Here is an 18,542-nt window from a genome sequence, read left to right on the forward strand (position 1 = left end):
CCTGAACTGAAGTCTGATGCTCAACCGAGCCACCAAGGCACCCCAGGAGTTGCTTTGCAAAAGACCTTTATACGTAAAAATATTAACTCTGTCATAAATATTGTCAATATTTTTCCATTTATGTTTAAGTTTTTATTTAGTGTTTTGACATTAAAAATGTAAAAAAAAAAATTTTTTTTGTTTGTTTTTGAGAGAGGTAGAGACAGAGCATGAACAGGAGAGGGGCAGAGAGGGAGACACAGAATTTGAAGCAGACTCCAGGCTCTGAGCACAGAGCCTCATGTGAGGCTTGAACTCACAAACCATAAGATCATGACCTGAGTCGAAGTTGGACATTTAAATCAACTGAGCCACCCAGTTGTCCCATTAAAAATTTTTTTTGATATCAAAAATTTAAGTGTTTTTCCCTGCATAAGTTTTATGTTTAGGAACTTCTTTGTCATACTAAAAATCAAACAAATGTTACATTGGTTTCATCTCATACATTAAATTTTTCATGCTTCTGGAATTTACTTTTGGTACATTTGAGATGTGTGGATTGAATCTATGGATCTGTGTTTTGAAATAATAAAGTCTTACATTCAGGAGGGTTTGTTTCTGTTCTGAAAATTGATTTATTTATGTATTCTTGTATTAGTACTCTATCCATGACTGAATTGTTCAGAATAAAAATTTATTTACACATATTTGTGAGATTTAATTTAGAATATAAAAGTGTTTATCCATAGGACTTTATGTATTTTCCTGGATAGTAAATTTCAATTTTTAGGAATAATTCTTTTTTCTTTTTGTAAAAATTAAATTTCAAATTGAATTAAATAAAGACTTGAAATAACATAACTCCTTCTTAAAATAAAAACTGAAGAAAAACCTAATCATCACTCAGAGTAATTTAAATTTAATCCTAATTATTTTTGGACAGTGGTCAAAGTAGAAAATGTTATATTTTCAAGTTTGGCTTATGTGGCAATAAGAAAAAATTTTGGTTTGGGTATAACTAATTATTTCAATGTCTGACAATTTTGTTATATTGATAGGATCTGATGATAGAAGACAATCTTTTAAAACTTGAAGTTAAACGTACTCGAGAAATGCTTCACAGTAAGGCAGAAGAAGTCCTTTCTCTGGAAAAAAGAAAACAACAATTACACAGGGCTATGGAAGAAAGAATTGAAGAAATTAAGGTTCATAAAACAATGCTTACATCACAAATAAGATATGTTGATCAAGAACGGCAGAACATAAGGTAATAATTCCAGTTTAAAAATACTGCTAAAAGTTTTTGAAGTGTAAGGGTGGTGTTAGAAGGACTGACTAGATGTTTATCTTTTTCTTGTTTGAAAGGCTTTTAATATGTAGTGCATATTTTAGTCATAAATCTATTCTTTTTCCTCTCTCTTTTTAAAAAATTAATTAATTTTTTAAGTTACATCCAAGTTAGATAACATATACTACAACAATGATTTTAAGAGTAGATTCGTTAATGCCCCAGCAACCCTCTGTGTGTTCTCTATATTTAAGAGTCTCTTATGTTTTTTCACCCCCCCTTTTGTATTGTTTTTCCTTCACTTCCCTTACATTTATCTATTTTGTCTCTTAAATTCTTTTTTTAATTTTTAATTTATTTTTATTTTTTTATTAGTTTATTGTCAAGTTGGTTTCCATATAATACCCAGTGCTCATCCCCACAAGTGCCCTCCTCCATGCCCATCACCCCTCTTCCCCTCTTCCCCATATCCGTCAGTCCTCAGTTTGTTCTCAACATTCAAGAGAATCTCATGGTTTGCCTCCCTCCCTCTCCCCCCCATTTACCCCCTTCTTCTCCCCCACGGTCCTCCATTAAGTTCCTCCTAATCCTCCTATATGTGCAAACATATGGTAGCTGTCCTTCTCTGCCTGACTTATTTCGCTCAGCGTAACACCCTCAAGTTCCATCCATGTTGCTACACATGGTCAGATTTCATTCTTTCTCATTGCCATGTAGTATTCCATGGTATAGATAAACCACATCTTCTTGATCCATTTGTCCGTTGATGGATACATAGGCTCTTTCCATGTTTTGGCTATTGTTGAGAGTGCTGCTATGAACAATGTGGTCCATGTGCCCCTATGCATCAGCACTCCTGTATCCCTTGGGTAAATTCCTAGCAGTGGTACTGCTGGGTCATAGGCAAGTTCTATTGTTAATTTTTTGGGGAACCTCCACACTGTTTTCCAGAAGGGCTGCACCAGTTTACATTCCTACCAACAGCATAGGAGGTGCCCATTTCTCCACATCCTCGCCAGCATCTAGAATCCTCTGATTTGCTCATTTTAGCCACTCTAACCGGCGTGAGGTGGTATCTCAGTGTGGTTTTGACTTGTATTTTCCTGATGAGGGACACTGAGCATCATTTCATGTGTCTGTTGGCCATCAGGATGTCCTCTTTGGAGAAGTGTCTGTTCATGTCTTCTGCCCATTTCTTCACTGGATTGTTTGTTTTTCGGGTGTGGAGTTTGGTGAGTTCCTTATAGATTTTGGATACTAGCCATTTATCTGATATGTCATTTTTAACTATCTTTTCCCATTCCGTTGGTTGCCTATTAGTTTCATGGATTGTTTCCCTTGCTATGCAGAAGCTTTTAATCTTGATGAGGTCCCAATAGTTCATTTGTGCTCTTGATCCCTTGCCTTTGGGGATGTGTCAAGTAAGAAGTTGCTGCGGTGGAGGTCAAGGAGGTTGTTTCCTGCTTTCTCCTCTAGGGTGTTGATGGTTTCCTGTCTCATGTTCAGGTCCTTTATCCATTTTGAGTTCATTTTTGTGCATAGTATGAGAAAATGATCTAGTTTCATTCTTCTGCATGTTGCTGTCCAGTTCTCCCAGCACCATCTGTTAAAGAGGCTGTCTTTTTTCCATTGGATATTCTTTCCTGCTTTGTCAAAGATCAGTTGGCTGTGAGCTTTGGGGTCCACTTCTGAGTTCTCAATTCTGTTCCATTGGTCTATGTGTCTGTTTTTGTGCCAATACCATACTGTCTTGATGACAGCTTTGTAGTAGAGGCTAAAGTCTGGGATGATGATGCCTCCCGTTTTGGTTTTCTTCTTCAATATGACTTTGGCTATTCGGGGTCTTTTGTGGTTCCATACAAATTTTAGGAGAGTTTGTTTTAGTTTTGAGAAGTATGCTGGTGCAATTTTGATTGGGATTGCATTGAATGTGTAGACTGATTTGGGTAGTAATGACATTTTAACTATATTCTTCTGATCCATGAGGATGGAATGTTTTTCCATTTCTTTGTGTCTTCTTCAGTTTCTTTCATAAGTTTTCTATAATTTTCATCATACAGATCTCTTATATCCTTGGGTAGGTTTATTCCGAGGTATTTTATGGTTTTTTGTGCAATTGTGAATGGGATCAGCTTCTTGATTTCTCTTTCTGTTGCTTCATTGTTGGTGTATAAAAATGCAACCGATTTCTGTACGTTGATATTGTACCCTGCAACTTTGCTGAATTCTTGGATCAGTTCTAGTAGGCTTCTGTGGAGTCTGTCGGGTTTTCTATGTAGGGTATCATGTCGTCTGCAAAAAGTGAAAGTTTGCCTTCTTCTTTGCCAATTCTGATGCCTTGTATTTCATTTTGTTGTCTGATGGCTGATGCTAGGACTTCCAGCACTGTGTTAAACAACAGTGGTGGGAGTGGACATCCATGTCGTGTTCCTGATCTCAGGGGGAAAGCTTTCAATTTTTCCCCATTGAGGAAGATGTTAGCTGACGGCTTCTCGTAGATGGCTTTTATGATGTTTAAGTAAGTTCCTACTATCCCGACTTTCTCAAAGGTCTTTATTAAGAAGGGATGCTGTATTTTGTCGAATGCTTTTTCTGCATCTATCAACAGGATCATATGGGCTTTATCTTTTCTTTTGTTGATGTGATGTATCACATTGATTGATTTTTGAATATTGAACCAGCCTTGTGACCCAGGAATGAATCTCACTTGATCATGGTGGATGATTCTTTTCATGTGCTGTTGAATTCGATTTGCAAGTATCTTGTTGAGGATTTTTGCATCTGTATTCATCAAGGATATTGGCCTGTAGTTCTCCTTTTTTGCTGGGTCTCTGTCTGGCTTGGGAATCAGAGTGATGCTGGCTTCATAAAATGAGTCTGGAAGTTTTCCTTCAATTCCTATTTTTTGGAATAGTTTGAGAAGAATGGGTATTAATTCTGTTTTAAACGTCTGGTAGAATTCACCAGGGAAGCCATCAGGTCCAGGGCTCTTATTTGTTGGGAGATTTTTGATAACTGATTCGATTTCCTCACTTCTTATGGGTCTGTTCAGGTTTTCTCTCTCTTCCCATGTGAATTTTGGTAGTGAGTGTGTGTTTAGGAATTTGTCCATTTCTTCTAAGCTGTCCAGCTTGTTGGCATATAATTTTTCATAGTATTCCTTGATAATTGCTTGTATTTCTGAGGGGTTCAGTGTAATCAGTCCATTTTCATTTATGATTTTGTCTATTTGAGTGCTCTCTCTTTTCTTTTTGAGAAGGCTGGCTAGAGGTTTGTCAATTTTGTTTATTTTTTTTTAAAAACCAACTCTTGGTTTCATTGATGTGTTCAACTGTTTCTTTGGTTTCTATACTGTTTATTTCTGTTCTGATTTTATTATTTCTCTTCTACTGGTTTTGGGGTGCTCTTGTTTATCTCCCTCTGGTTGCTTTAGGTGCGCTGTTAGATTTTGGACTTGCACTTTTTCTAATTTCTTGAAATAGGCCTGGAGTGCAATGTACTTTCCTCTTAGGACTGCTTTTGCTGCATCCCATAGAGTTTGGATTGTTGTATTCTCATTTTCATTTGTTTCCATATATTTTTAAATTTCTTCTCTAATTGCCTGATTGACCCATTCATTCTTTAGTAGGGTGTTCTTTAGCCTCCGTGTTTTTGGGAGTTTTCCAGACTTCTTCCTGTGGTTGATTTTGAGTTTCATAGCATTGTGATCTGAAAGTGTGCATGGTATGATCTCAATTCTTTTATATTTATTGAGGGCTGCTTTATGTCCCAGTATGTGATCTATCTTGGAGAGTGTGCCATGCACACTTGAGAAGAAAGTGTATTCCGTAGCCTCAGGATATAGAGTTCTAAATATATTGGTCAAATCCATCTGGTCCAATGTGTCATTTAAGTCTATTGTGTCTTTATTGATTTTCTGTCTAGTTGATCTATCCATTGCTGTAAGTGGAGTATTAAAGTCCCCTGCTATTAACAAGTTCTTATCGATAAGACTGTTTCTGTTTGTGATTGTTTTATGTATTTAGGTGCTCACATATTTGGTGCATAGACATTTATAATTGTTAGCTCCTCCTGATGGATAGACCCTTTAATTATTATATAATGCCCTTCTTCATCCCTTGTTACTGTCTTTACTTTAAAGTCCAGTTTATATAAGGATAGCTACTCCAGCTTTTTTTTTTTTTTTTTTTTTTTTTACTTCCTGTAGCATGATAGATATTTCTCCATCCCCTTACTTTCAATCTGAGGGTGTCCTCCTGTCTAAAATGAATTTCTTGTAGATAGCAAATAGATGGGTTTTGTTTTTTTTATCCATTCTGCTACCCTATGTCTTTTGATTGGGGCATTTCGTCCATTTACATTCAGTGTTATTATTGAAATATATGGGTTTAGAGTCATCGTGTCGTTTGTGGGATTCATGCTTGTGGGTGGTGGTGTCTCTAGCATCTTGCGTTCCTTGCAACATTTCCCTCAGAGAGTCCCCCTCAGGATTTCTTGTAGGGCTGTTTTAGTGGTGACAAATTCTTTCAATTTTTATTTATTTGGAAAGACTTTTGTCTCTCCTCCTATTCTGAATGACAGACTTGCTGGATAGTGGATTCTTAGCTGCATATTTTTTCTGTTCATCATATTGAAGATTTCCTGCCATTCCTTTCTGGCCTGCCAAGTTTCAGTAGGTAGATCTGTCACCACTCTGATAGGTTTCCCTTTGTATGTTAGGGTCCTTTTATCCCTAGCTGCTTTCAGAATTCTTTGTCCTTCTATTTTGCCAGTCTCACTATGATATGTCATGCAGAAGACTGATTCAAAATTATGTCTGAGGGGAGTTCTCTGTGCCTCTTGAATTTCAACGTCTACTTCCCTCCCCAGGTTGGGGAAGTTCTCTGCTAAAATTTGTTCCAGGACTCCTTCAGCACCTTTCCCTCTCTCTTCCTCTTCTGGGATTCCTATGATACGGATATTGTTCCATTTGATTATATCGCTGAGCTCTCGAACTCTTCTTTCATGTTCCTGGATCAGTTTATCTCTTTTTTTCTTGGTTTCTTTTTTTTCTATAATTGTGTCTTCTAAATCACTTATTCTACTTTCTGCCTCTTCAATCCGTGCATTGGATGCCTCCAGTTTATTATGTATCTCATTTATCACATTTTATAATTCATCATAACTATCTTTAAGCTCCATAGTGTTTGTAGCCATAGTTTCTCTGATGTCCTCCATGCTTTTTCCAAGCCCAGCGATTACTTTTATGATTATTGTTCTAAATTCTTGTTCAGTTATGTTGCTTATATCTGTTTTGAGCAGTTCTTTAGCTGTCAATTCTTCCTGGAATTTCTTTGGAGGAGAGCTCTTTCATTTCGTCATTTTGGTTAGCTTTCTATCTCTTGTTAGTTTAAAAGCTTGTTATGCACTCTGCACCTGTGAGCGCTGCTGTACCAAAGAAGGCTCTTTGACACTCCAGGGCCTGTCCGTTCAGAAGTTGTTCTTTGAATGGTATCTCTTGGTCTCTCTTGTTGAGACCTTGGTTATTTTGTTTTCCTCCTCATAGTGGTATTTAGGAGTCTCCACCATGTGTATTTTGGCTTGTTTCTTGAGGTAGCCCTGGAAAAGAAATCAGACAGACAAACACACAGGGAACAAAGGCACACAAACTTACAGACAAATCCAACAAACACGCAAACCGAAAGGGGAAATTAGAAAGAAAAGAGAAAAGAGGAAGGAGGGAAAGTGAATAATCAGAGATAAAAATATATAAAAAAGAAGACTTTGTCCAGTGGACAAAGAACAGTTTAAAGCATGTAACCAGATTTCCCAGCTACAAATAAATAGCCAGGTGTATGCAGTGCTGGTGGAAGAGCATAGAGAACGAGAGAGATGACAGGGCGGGGATGAAGTGAAATTGGAAATGAAATGAGCAGACAGAAGTAATAAGAGGCTTTTTTCAAAGAGCGAAAGAGTGGAATATGATTGGAGAAGAGGCGAAAGAAGTGATGATGATGCTATCCAGAGAAATTATATAGTCTGATTACTCCAGAGAGAAAGAGATGAAAAGGTAGGTAGGTGTAGAATTTACATCTAGAGAATGGATTAAATGTGACTGTTTAAGCAAGCCAGTGGCCAGAATTAATGAGGGCAGTGCATCCATGTTGGTCTTGCCTTGGCTCTGGTTAAAAAAAAAAAGGAAGAGGGCAGTTCTCTAGCAGGATGGTTGTGGTTTCATCCAGTGCGTCCCGCGGGAGTCCTGCTTTGGTGGTTGTGGGTAGAAGCGTGGCAGTGCCCCATTCCCTTCTTGAACCAAGTGTTGCAACTCACTTTTTTATGTGTGTAAACTCCCTGTGCTGGGGGCTTAGCTGAGGTGGGCAGTGCTCTATATCCTAGGCCAGGCCTCGTTTCCAGATATCAGTCTGCTCGTCCCATTGAAATTGCCAGAAATGTAAACTCGCAGGCGAGCCCCTCAGGGTAGTTTTTCCCCCTGGGGATCGAGCCAGAAGCTGCTGCTCCCCTCTCCTCCAGGTCAAGCTGTCGGGCGGGGAGCAGTTTCCCCAGGGGTCGCCTGGGACAATTGCGTTCCACCTAGGGTCAGCTGGAGAGCAGGAAACTCTCTGTGTCCTGTCGCCCGAATATAAACTCGTGGGCCAAAACTCTCAGAAGTTTTAAGCCTTTCGGCTACCGCCTAGGGATCCAGCCAAGCCAGAAGCACAAAGGCGCGGCAGCCACGTGTCCCCTCCAGGTCTAGCTGGTGAGTGGGGAGCAGTTTCCCTGGGGGTCGCCTGGGACGAGTGTGTCCCACCTAGGGTCAGCTGGAGAGCAGGAAACTGGATCCCTCTGTGTCCCAAGCAGAGGTTTTTTTCTTCTCCAGCGACAGAGACAGTATCTTGAGCAGTTTCGGCCACTCTCCCCCCCCCCCCCCCCCCCCCCCCCACCCTCACTGCAGCTCCCTGCAGAGGAGGATCCCCCCCCCCCCACGTGTCTCTGGTCCTGGCCCGATTTTATCTTCCCTTGTTCGCACTCACGCTAGATGGTTTTCTCAGCGGACTCTGTCTCTTTTTCCTCCCAAACTCCTGGATTCTGTAAGGGTTCCTTTGCCTTCAGGCCTTCTCCGTGTGAGATATGGGGGCAAGTGAGATGTAAGGAGTTCCCTACTTCTCCACCATCTTGCCCTGAGGCTCTCCTCTCTTAAATTCTTCATGAGTGAAGTCATATGATATTTGTCTTTGTCTGGCTAATTTCACTTATCATAATACTCTCCAGTTACATCCACTTTGTTGCAAATGACAGGATTTCATTCTTTTTGATTGCTGAATAATACTCCATTGTATATACACCACATCTTTATCCATTCATCCATTGATGGACATTTGGGCTCTTTCCATACTTTGGCTATTGTCGATAGCGCTGCTGTAAACATTGGGGTTCATGTGCCCTTTGGAAACAGCACACCTGTATCCTTTGGATAAATAACTAGCAGTGCAATTGCTGGGTTGTAGGGTAGTTTTATACCTTCATACTGTTTTCCAGAGTGGCTTGCACCAGTTTGCATTCCCACCATCAGTGCAAAAGAGATCCTCTTTGTCTGCATTCTCGCCAACATCTGCTGTTGCTTAAATTGTTAATAGCCATTCTGACAGGTGTGAGGTAGCATCTCATTGTGGTTTTGATTTGTATTTCCCTGATGATGAGTGATGTTGAGCATTTTTTTGTGTGTCTGTTTCGCCATCTGAATGTCTTCTTTGGAGAAGTGTTTATTCATGTCTTTTGCTCATTTCTTCACTGGATTATTTGTTTTTTGGGTGTTGAGTTTGATAAGTTCTTTATAGATTTTGGTTACTAACCCTTTATCTGATATGTCATTTGTAAATATCTTCTCCCGTTCTGGTGGTTGCCTTTTAGTTTTGCTGACTGTTTCCTTTGCTGTGCAGAAGCTTATTTTATTTTGATAAGTCCCAATAGTTCATTTTTGCCTTTGTTTCCCTGGCCTCTAGAGATGTATTGAGTAAGAAGTTGCTGCAGTCGAGGTCAAAGAGGTTTTTGCTTGCTTTTTCCTCTAGGATTTTGATGGCTTCCTATCTTATATTTAGTTCTTTCATCCTTTTTAAATTTGTGTGTGTGTGTGTGTGTGTATTGTGTAAGAAAGTGGCCCAGGTTCATTTTTCTGCACGTTGCTGTCCAGTTTTCCCAACACCATTTGCTGAAGAGACTGTCTTTATTGCATTGGATATTCTTTCCTGCTTTGTTAAAGATTACTTGGTCATATGTTTGTGGGCCCATTTCTGGGTTCTCTGTTCTGTTCCATTGATCTGAGTGTCTGTTTTTGTGCCAGTACCATACTGTCTTGATGATTACAGCTTTGTAATAGGTCTTGAAGTCTGGGAGTGTGATGCCTCCAGCTTCAGACTAATTAATTTTATTTTGGAGAAGTGTCTGTTGATATCTTCTGCCCATTTCTTCACTGGGTTGTTTGTTTTTCGGGTGTGGAGTTTGGTGAGTTCCTTATAGATTTTGGATATTAACCCTTTATCTGATATGTCATTTTCAACTATCTTTTCCCATTCCGTTGGTTGCCTATTAGTTTTGTGGGTTGTTTCCTTTGCTGTGCAGAAGCTTTTAATCTTGATGAGGTCCCAACAGTTTATTTTTGCTCTTGATTCCCTTGCTTTTGGGGATGTGTCAAGTAAGAAGTTGCTGCGGTGGAGGTCAAGGAGGTTGTTTCCTGCTTTCTCCTCTAGGGTGTTGATAGTTTCCTGTCTCACGTTCAGGTCCTTTATCCATTTTGAGTTTATTTTTGTGCATGGTGTGAGAAAATGATCTAGTTTCATTTTTCTGCATGTTGCTGTCCAGTTCTCCCAGCACCATCTGTTAAAGAGGCTGTCTTTTTTCCATTGGATATTCTTTCCTGCTTTGTTAAAGATTAGTTGGCTGTATACCTTTGGGTCCAGCTCTGAGTTTTCAATTCTATTCCATTGGTCTATGTGTCTATTTTTGTGCCAATACCATAGTGTCTTGATGATGACAGCTTTGTAATAGGTCTTGAAGTCTGGGAGTGTGATGCCTTCAGCTTCAGACTAATTCATTTCATTTTGTACAATATTTGGTTTTTGTTTCCTTTCTGAAAAGTTTTGCGATGCTCTTTTTATCCTTAGGGTTTCAGAATTTCCCTATATGTCTGGATGGTTCTTTTCATTTTTTGTTTTCCATTTTTCTTGTTTGAGTTTTGGCAAGCTCTTTCAATTTCATTCATGCTTTTCTTCAGGTCAGAAAAATATTTTTCTAGTCTTTAATTTTTTTCTCATACTTTCTGTTTTCTGCATTTGTTGCTCGTTTTTAGTGGAGGTTGGTCTTTTTAGATCTGTCTTCAAGATTTCTTAACTTTCATTTTAAACTTTCTGTTCTTTTTATTCCACTTTTTAAGATAGTCTCATTCTCTCACTCCCTCTACTCTTCCTTTTTGCCTCCTCTCCATTCTCTGCCCCTTCTTTCTCTTCTCTCTCTCAATCACTGATTTAATTTTCTTATTTACTATAATTAAATTGAACTTTAAGTCTGTGAAAGAGTAGAATTAGATCTTTCTTGAATTTTCAAAGATCTCACCAGTAAAGCTGTTGGAGGCCGTTTTTTTCTCCTTCAGATTTTAAACTATTGGTTCAATTTATTGGCTGTAGGACAATGCATACTTTTTAAAATTTCTTCTTGAATCAGTTTTAGTAAATTAAAATTTTCCCTAGGAAAAAAATTTCCATTTCATCTAAATTTTCAAACTTATTGCCATAAAGTTGTTCACTGTATCATTTTATTATTTTTTAATAGCTATAGTGTTTGTAGCTTTTCATTCCTGGTAATGGCTTGGGACTTTTCTGTTTTAGAGGGGATAATCTTTCTAGTAGTTAATGAATAGTATTACTATTTGAAAAAGAAACATTTCTTGATTTTTTTCTATTATGAGTTCATCTATTTTATTAGTTGCTGCTGTCACATTTACTGTTTTGTCTATTTTTGGTGGGTTTGTGTTGATGTTCTTTAACTTTGTGAGAGAAGTGCTTAGCTAATTATAATTTTCACCTTGAAGGCTAAAACAAGTTCTTTAATTATTCCTTTAGCTATACCTCACACATTTTTTTTTCTTTAAGGGCCAAATAGTAAATATTCCAGGTTTTGTGGGTCTCTGTTGCAACAACTCAACTCTGCCATTGTAGAGTGAAAGCAGCTATAGATAGTATGCAAATAAATGAGCTGGCTGTGTTCCAATAAAGCTTTTGGACACTGAAGTTTGAATTTCATAGTATTTCCACTTTTCATGAAATACAATTTTTCTCTTGATTTTTTGGAATAATCTTACATTTAAAAATGTAAAAGCCATTCTTTGCTCATGGGCAGGGAGTCAGGTTTGCTGACCTCAGATTTTTATCACTGAGTAGTAATATTCCATTGCATACATTTACCCCAATTATGTGTACATTTACTTGATGAACATTTGAATTATTTCTGGGTTTTGGCTATTACAGATTACATTGTTATGAATATATGTTTTCTTGGTATGAACATATACTTCCTTTTCTCTTGAGTCAATACCTAGAAGTACATCGTCTGGTAGGTATTCTTTTTGTCTTTCCAGTCTTTCATTGGTTTTACTGAATTTTGTTTTGTTGCAAGGATTCTTGTTTCATCATTGGTCCTTTCTTTTTATAGCAGCCCGTTCTTGTTTTATGGATAGTTTTGGATCAATATTCTCTCATCTTTTAGGGATACTAGAATACTTTGAAAGTTCTCTTTTGTTCCATGCATTATTTTTGTATCTCCTAAGGTATGTTCTGTGTTTGCTAAGTTTGTTCTTTTCATTCATCCCGTTAACTTCCCAGAATGTCTGATAATCCTTGGCTTTCTGTTATATTTATTAACAAATGTTTAATTAATAATCATGGTGATTGATATAGTTAGCTAGTATGTGTGTCTTATGCAATTAGGTAGATCTTTTTTTCCAGCTGGTCTCTCCTCTAAAGGGAGGGCTGCTTGTAGGTGCTGGACTACTCTGTCCCTTAGGGGTCACAAGGAGTTTTTCCCTTAAAAGGTTTATTTTGGTTGATAAAGCTTTATTTTCTTTATGGATGGAATTTTATTTTTTAATAACCTCCACTTTTCTGGGGTCCTGGAATTACATCATGCTCTTTTCTACTTTTCTCTCTAGCTCCAATGTACAATGTTAGGAACTCTGGTAATTTGGGAGGTTATCATTGGAGCAAAAATAATTCCTGTATACTTTGAGGTGTTGAGAGTGGCCCAGATGTTCTGTAGGCAATCCTTTTATTAATTACTTTAATAAATGGCCTCAGAGATCATTCTTGCTTTTTCTTATTTCTGGGCTTGAATTTTCTACACACTTTTTGGTGAAACATGGCTCTTTTTTTAAAAAGAAAAATTTAAATATTTATTTTAGAGAGACACAGAGCCTGAGCAGGGGAGGGGCAGAGAGAGAGAGGGAGAGACAGAATCCAAAGTAGGCTCCAAGCTCTGAGCTGTCAGCAGAGCCCGATGTGGGGCTCAAACCCATGAACCACAGATCATGACCTAACCCAAAGTCAGATGCTTAACCAACTGAGCCATCCAGGCACCCCAGTGAAACATGGCTCTTATTTCCCCAGCCAATCATGTCCCATTTGTTTCTCAGTTTTTTCATGGATTCATGACAAAAATATGTGTCTTTCTTATTCCCAGAGCTGTGGTGAGTTTTTTCCCTTTTTATTCTTTTCCATTTTGGGAAGGAGGAGAGATATACTTGTGCTCAGTCCACCGTCTTAAACTGGAAGGCCAGTCATATAAAGGATGAGTATTTTTTGATAATACAACAGTAGTACTGTTACTACAAAACTATAACTTCTGTCACTTAATATATTTTACCACCAACTTTAAGAGTAGAAAAACTGGTAGGTTGAAGATTTCTGTTCACCACAGTTGGATGGTATACCTTCATGAGGTTGTAGTAGGCAAATGAGTCATTCTTCATGTTGCCATGTGTATATTAGCATTGTTAGTATTATTATAAAACAAGTTTTAAAAAGTTCATAAAATAGGAATTTGCTGGAATAAAAGGAAAAAATAATCAGCAGAAAAATATTCTAAATCTTGGGAGACAATTCTTCCTGGGTTTGTCATTTTTTGGTATGCCTTGCAAGGAAAGACACTAACTTTCCTATTCTGGACTATCTTTAAAATTTTTTGGTAAAAGACATAAAATTTACCATCTTAACCATTTTTAAGTGTACAGTTTTGTACTTAATATATACTTAATATTCACATTGTTATAACAGATCTTCAGAACTCTTTCATTTTCTGAAACTGGAACTCTATATGCTCTACATGCTAAGCTTCCATTTCCTCCTCCCATAAGCCCTGGGTAACCACCATTTTTTCTGTCTATGAATTTGATTGCTTTAGACTTTTCATATAAATGGAATCATGTAGCATGCTATCCTGAGGCTGTGATGTGATACTATGGTTTTGATTTACATTAAACTATCTTTAAAAAATATTTGGATAGCAAATAGCTTCAGAAGCTAGAGGCAGTATCCTCCCTCTGGAGTAAAGATTGGATATATTTGCTTAGTTTCCATTAAATTATTTGGCTTACCTAGCTTGAGGTTTCTCAGCTATGATGTAAACCTGTGGTATGTGTAGCATCCATTTGAGCCCCTTCTCACCTGCATGGGATTTCAAGAGCACTGAAAGCAGGAATTTCATGCTTCTTGGTATGCCATAAATGATAAAATCCTTTTTCTCTGACCTAGGAATCTTGTCTTCTGCCAACATCCGTGAAACTATGACAGGCTAACTAACATCTTAGCTTTCAAATAGGGTAAAGCCTGAGACCCCTCCCACTAATTATAAACTGAAAAGGGAGAACATGTTTAACCTGTTGGAATTCAGTAGTAGTAATACAAATGTCATATATAAGAACTCTGTAGTCCTTTTAAAAAAAGTATGTTATTTGTTTTTCAGTGTTTAATTTTTTTCTTTCCACATTAGCGCTGAGTTTCATGAGAGGTTAAGTAAAATTGATAAGCTGAAGAACAGGTATGAAATCCTTACTGTTGTTATGCTGCCTCCTGAAGGAGAAGAGGAGAGAACACAGGCCTATTATGTAATAAAGGTAATCTTAATGAATTCATAGTTGTGATAAAGTGAAGTATATTTTTTTTGCTTCACTTTGTTAAAAACCAAAATGTCATTTTCTCTTTTTTGCCATGTAATTTCAAATTTCTGTCACTCTCATAGCTACTTATACTCGATTAGAGCTGTAAAACATTAGCTGTTAGGTAGAGATACTGAAGGTATTATTTTTATACACCTCGAGTTCATGAGGTCAAAGAGAGGTCTGGATGACTTGGATCCTTTTTTTTTTTTTTGCTATCATTTGTGTCATGTCATTTTCTCTCATTTACTCAAGATTTATAATCGGCTTTATCCTGAGACCTGCATGTCTTTAATAAATACTCATGTAACAACCTGTTCAACAGCTCAGGCTCCAAGCTTTACTTACCCAAAGCTATCTGCTCATATGGCTATATCCTAGACTATATCATCACCTGTAGCTACACTACCTATGAAATCTTATTCTCTACCACTGCAGCTCTGGTAAGGCAGATATCAGAGAGGAAGAGGGCTCCTTTGCCTTCATGTTAGATGTGAGACAGACAGGTCAGGTGAATCTGCTCTGTTCTGATGTTTGAGAGTTGTCTGCCATTTCATGGTTATCTTTACCTAGTAACCCATAAGGAGATATGGAGAAGTGATCAGGAATTGGATGCATTTCCTTTCTGAGTAGTGCTATATACATCTTCCCCATGTAGAAAATACCCTGAACAGGTGTGATTTACTTTACACAGAGGCCTGGGAAGTTACTCAAGACACTAAAAGAGAGTGGAAAATTTAACTTTAATTCATTTTTCCTCTATCATACACTGATAGGAATGGGGACATCTCCCAATTCACACCTTTATAGAGGATGGCCCTTGTGGATGGATGTTCCCTTTCCTTTGACTTGTACTTAATCTTCCAAGTTTCCTTCTATAGCCCTTCTTTGAGTGTGCCCTTAACACAGGCACGGAGTAGGATAATGCCTGCCACTCTACCTCAGCAAATCCCACCTTTATGAGAAAGGAGTCCCAGCTATCAAACCACTCTTGTAACTACTCATCAGTCTGTATTACTTGAGGCTTTTGCCCTATACTAATGAGACTTTCCTCTTCTCCCGTTCTGAAAATTCCTGAGGGGTGAAGGCTAGGCTCTACTCTGTTCAGTGTTGAGAAGCAGGTAGATGTTGCAATTCCAGTTGTTTGCTTGTAACAAGGGCTGTGATGAGTCACCTAAACGCACTGGTGTTAAGAGTGCCTCTGTCTATATTTTGGTTCTTTCATTAAGTAAATGATCTTGAATAAGTTATTTAATCATTTGAGGGGCTTAGTTCTCTCACTTGCAAAATAAGGATATTATTAATTTTATCGTGAGAAGTAAATGAAGAAATATGTGTAAAGTCCTTAAACAGTGTCTGGAGTAAAAGGAGTCCTCAGTAAATTAGCTGTCATTATTTTTATTGCTGTGATGGTGGTGATAATGCATCCACTTTTCAGGAAAACAGGCACATTTTTTAAGAGTATATGTTTTCTGTTCACAGTGAAGTTGCTAGATAAATGTCACTATAAAGGGTATATAAGATGAATTGAGATGATCAGTTACCGTTCCAATTTCCTAATGCCATTCTTCACTTTCCATCCACTCCATGGTCCACAGCTTGCCACGTTATTCCATGTTTCATTGTGTAGCATATTTAAATGTTTTACTCTTAACACTTCACTTGTGCCAGATATATTAAAATGAAACTTTATTTCTTTGTAACTAAACTCCATGTGTCTTACATAGTCAAGGAAACAGCTCAAATCTGACCACAATTTAATGAAACTATTAGAAAATGAAATTACTAGAACATGCTTTAAAATGCTGAAAGAATAAAAAAATTCATTCTAATATCAAATTTTTAATTTATGGTAAAAGGTATATATTCTCTAATCTGATTTTTTTTTTTTTTTTTTAACATTTTGGGATTGCTTATTCTAGCTCTGTGAAGAATGCTCGTGCTATTTTGATAGGGACTGCATTGAAAGTGTTTATTGTGCTGGGTGGTTTCGATATTTTAATCGTATTTGTTCTTCCAATCCACAAGTATGTAATGTTTTTCCATTTCTTTGTGTCTTCAATTTCTTTCAGAAATCTGTAGTTTCCACGGTATGTATCTTTTACCTCTTTGGTTAGTTTTATACGTATGTATCTTGTGGGTTTTGGTGTACTTGTCAGTGGGATTGACGCCTTGATATCTCTTTCTGCTGCCTCATTATTGGCATATGGAAATGAAAGTGATTTCTGTACATTGATTGTATACCCTGTGAAGTTGCTGAATTCATGTATCAATTCTAGCAGTTTTGGGGTGGAGTGTTATGAGTTTTTCATGTATTGTGTCACCTGCAAAAGAGTGAAAGTTTCCTTCCTTGCTAATGTGGATGCTTTTTACTTCTTTTTGTTGTTTAAGTGCTGAGGCCTGGACTTCCAGTACTATGCTGAGCACTAGTGGTGAAGAGTGGACATTCCTGATCTTAGGAAGAAAGCTCTCAGTTTTTCTCCACTGGGGAGGATACTAGCTGTGGGCCTTTTATATACGGCTTTTATGATGTTTGGGTATGTTCCTTGTATCCCTACTTTCTGGAGGGTTTTTATCAAGAAGTGATGGTGTATATTGTCAAATCTTCTGTCTGAACCCACTGAAAGGATCATATGGTTCTTATCCTTTCTTTTATTAATGTGATGTTTCACTTAATTGGTGAACATTGAACCAGCCTTGCAGCCCAGGAATAAATCCGACTTGATGATGGCAGAGAATTCTTTTGATACAGTGTTGAACTCAATTTGCTGGTATCTCTTGATAAGTTTTGCATCCAGTTTCATCAGGCATATTGGCCTGTAATTCTCGTTTTCAGTGGGGTCTTTGGTTTTGGAATCAAGGTAGTGCTGGCTTCATAAAATGAGTTTGGAAGCTGTTTTTCCATTTCTATTTTTGGGAAATGTTTGAGGAGAATTGGTCTTCTTTAAATATCTGGTATAATTCCGCTGGGAAGTCATCTGACCAAGGACTCTTATTTGTTGGGAGATTATGGATAACTGATTGAATTTCTTTGCTGGTTATGGGCCAATTCAAATTTTCTATTTCTTCTTGTTTGATTTTGGTAGCAAAAATGCTTTATATAGCAAGGTTGACATTCAGAATGGAAGGAGAGATAAAGTGATCATCTTTCCTAAAGGAGACGATACCTTGTAAGAGCGGTGGTGGCATAGACTGCATCTTTGCCCGAGCCCTGTCCCACAGTCTGGTCAGCAGGATGGCTGGCTGGCTGGCAGCCAGCTGGCGGGTCTGTGAGAGATGGAGTCACAGCGAACCACTGCTGGCCTTCCTACCACCGGCAATACCGCTCCTGGACCTGGTCACATTGGCTGTTGCCTCTAATCTCTGATTTAGAACCAAGTAGGATCATGGAGTTTTTAGAAGTTTAAGGTGTATATGGAATTAGATCAGGAAATATATATAAATGTACAAATTCTGCCCCTTTGTTTGACAAAGAAACTGAACTTGGAGAAGAAAAGTGAATTATTTAAGATTAAATAATTATTAAATGTTAATTTAACTCACTTGTGAGAAATCCTACAGCTAAAACCTAGCTGTTTTGATTCATTCTAGCTTTATCCCACTACAGTATTTTTCAAATAAAAATCTTGCCAATTCTATATTCAATGTACAGGGATTACAATTTATCTAAGACTTTTTTTTGCTAAGCTATATTTTTTAATATGTACTATTTACTACAAAAATATGTGTAACATATTTTGAAGCATAATAAATACAAGTGAAAATGTTATGAGTTAAAGAATTACCAATCATTTTTTAAATGACCACTTTCTGGTTTAAATACACATACCTAGGGATTGAACAAATTAACAAATTATTAGTTGATTTTGATTAAAGATGTCTTTTGGCACACGCACACATGCACAAACTATCCCTGTCAACCTTTAATGAGAGAGATTCTTGAAACTTTTTGGATTCAACTCTAGACACCCTAGCCCAGTGACAGAGTTAAGCTGGAAAAAGTTACTGAGTATGTCCACTACTGAGGAATTTTTGTTTTTCAGCAATTTATAGACTGCATTTCCCCCCAGCCACATTTAGCAATTATCTTTCTCTAAT

General features: G+C 37.6%; 1 protein-coding gene across 1 annotated transcript in view; it reads left to right on the forward strand.

The window, feature by feature from the left end:
* The window catches only part of CCDC39 (coiled-coil domain containing 39), a 49,456-nt gene that overhangs the window by 26,606 nt on the left and 4,308 nt on the right, over window positions 1–18,542 (forward strand). Inside the window, exons 13-14 of the mRNA XM_039221198.1 lie at window positions 1,038–1,246; window positions 14,279–14,402. Of these exons, the coding sequence (XP_039077129.1) occupies window positions 1,038–1,246; window positions 14,279–14,402 (333 nt within the window). The remainder of the gene's footprint in view (window positions 1–1,037; window positions 1,247–14,278; window positions 14,403–18,542) is intronic.

The sequence above is a fragment of the Hyaena hyaena genome, unplaced genomic scaffold (assembly GCF_003009895.1).
Source record: "Hyaena hyaena isolate Hyena2069 unplaced genomic scaffold, ASM300989v1 scaffold_958, whole genome shotgun sequence".
In the NCBI taxonomy this organism is placed as follows: Eukaryota; Metazoa; Chordata; class Mammalia; order Carnivora; family Hyaenidae; genus Hyaena; species Hyaena hyaena.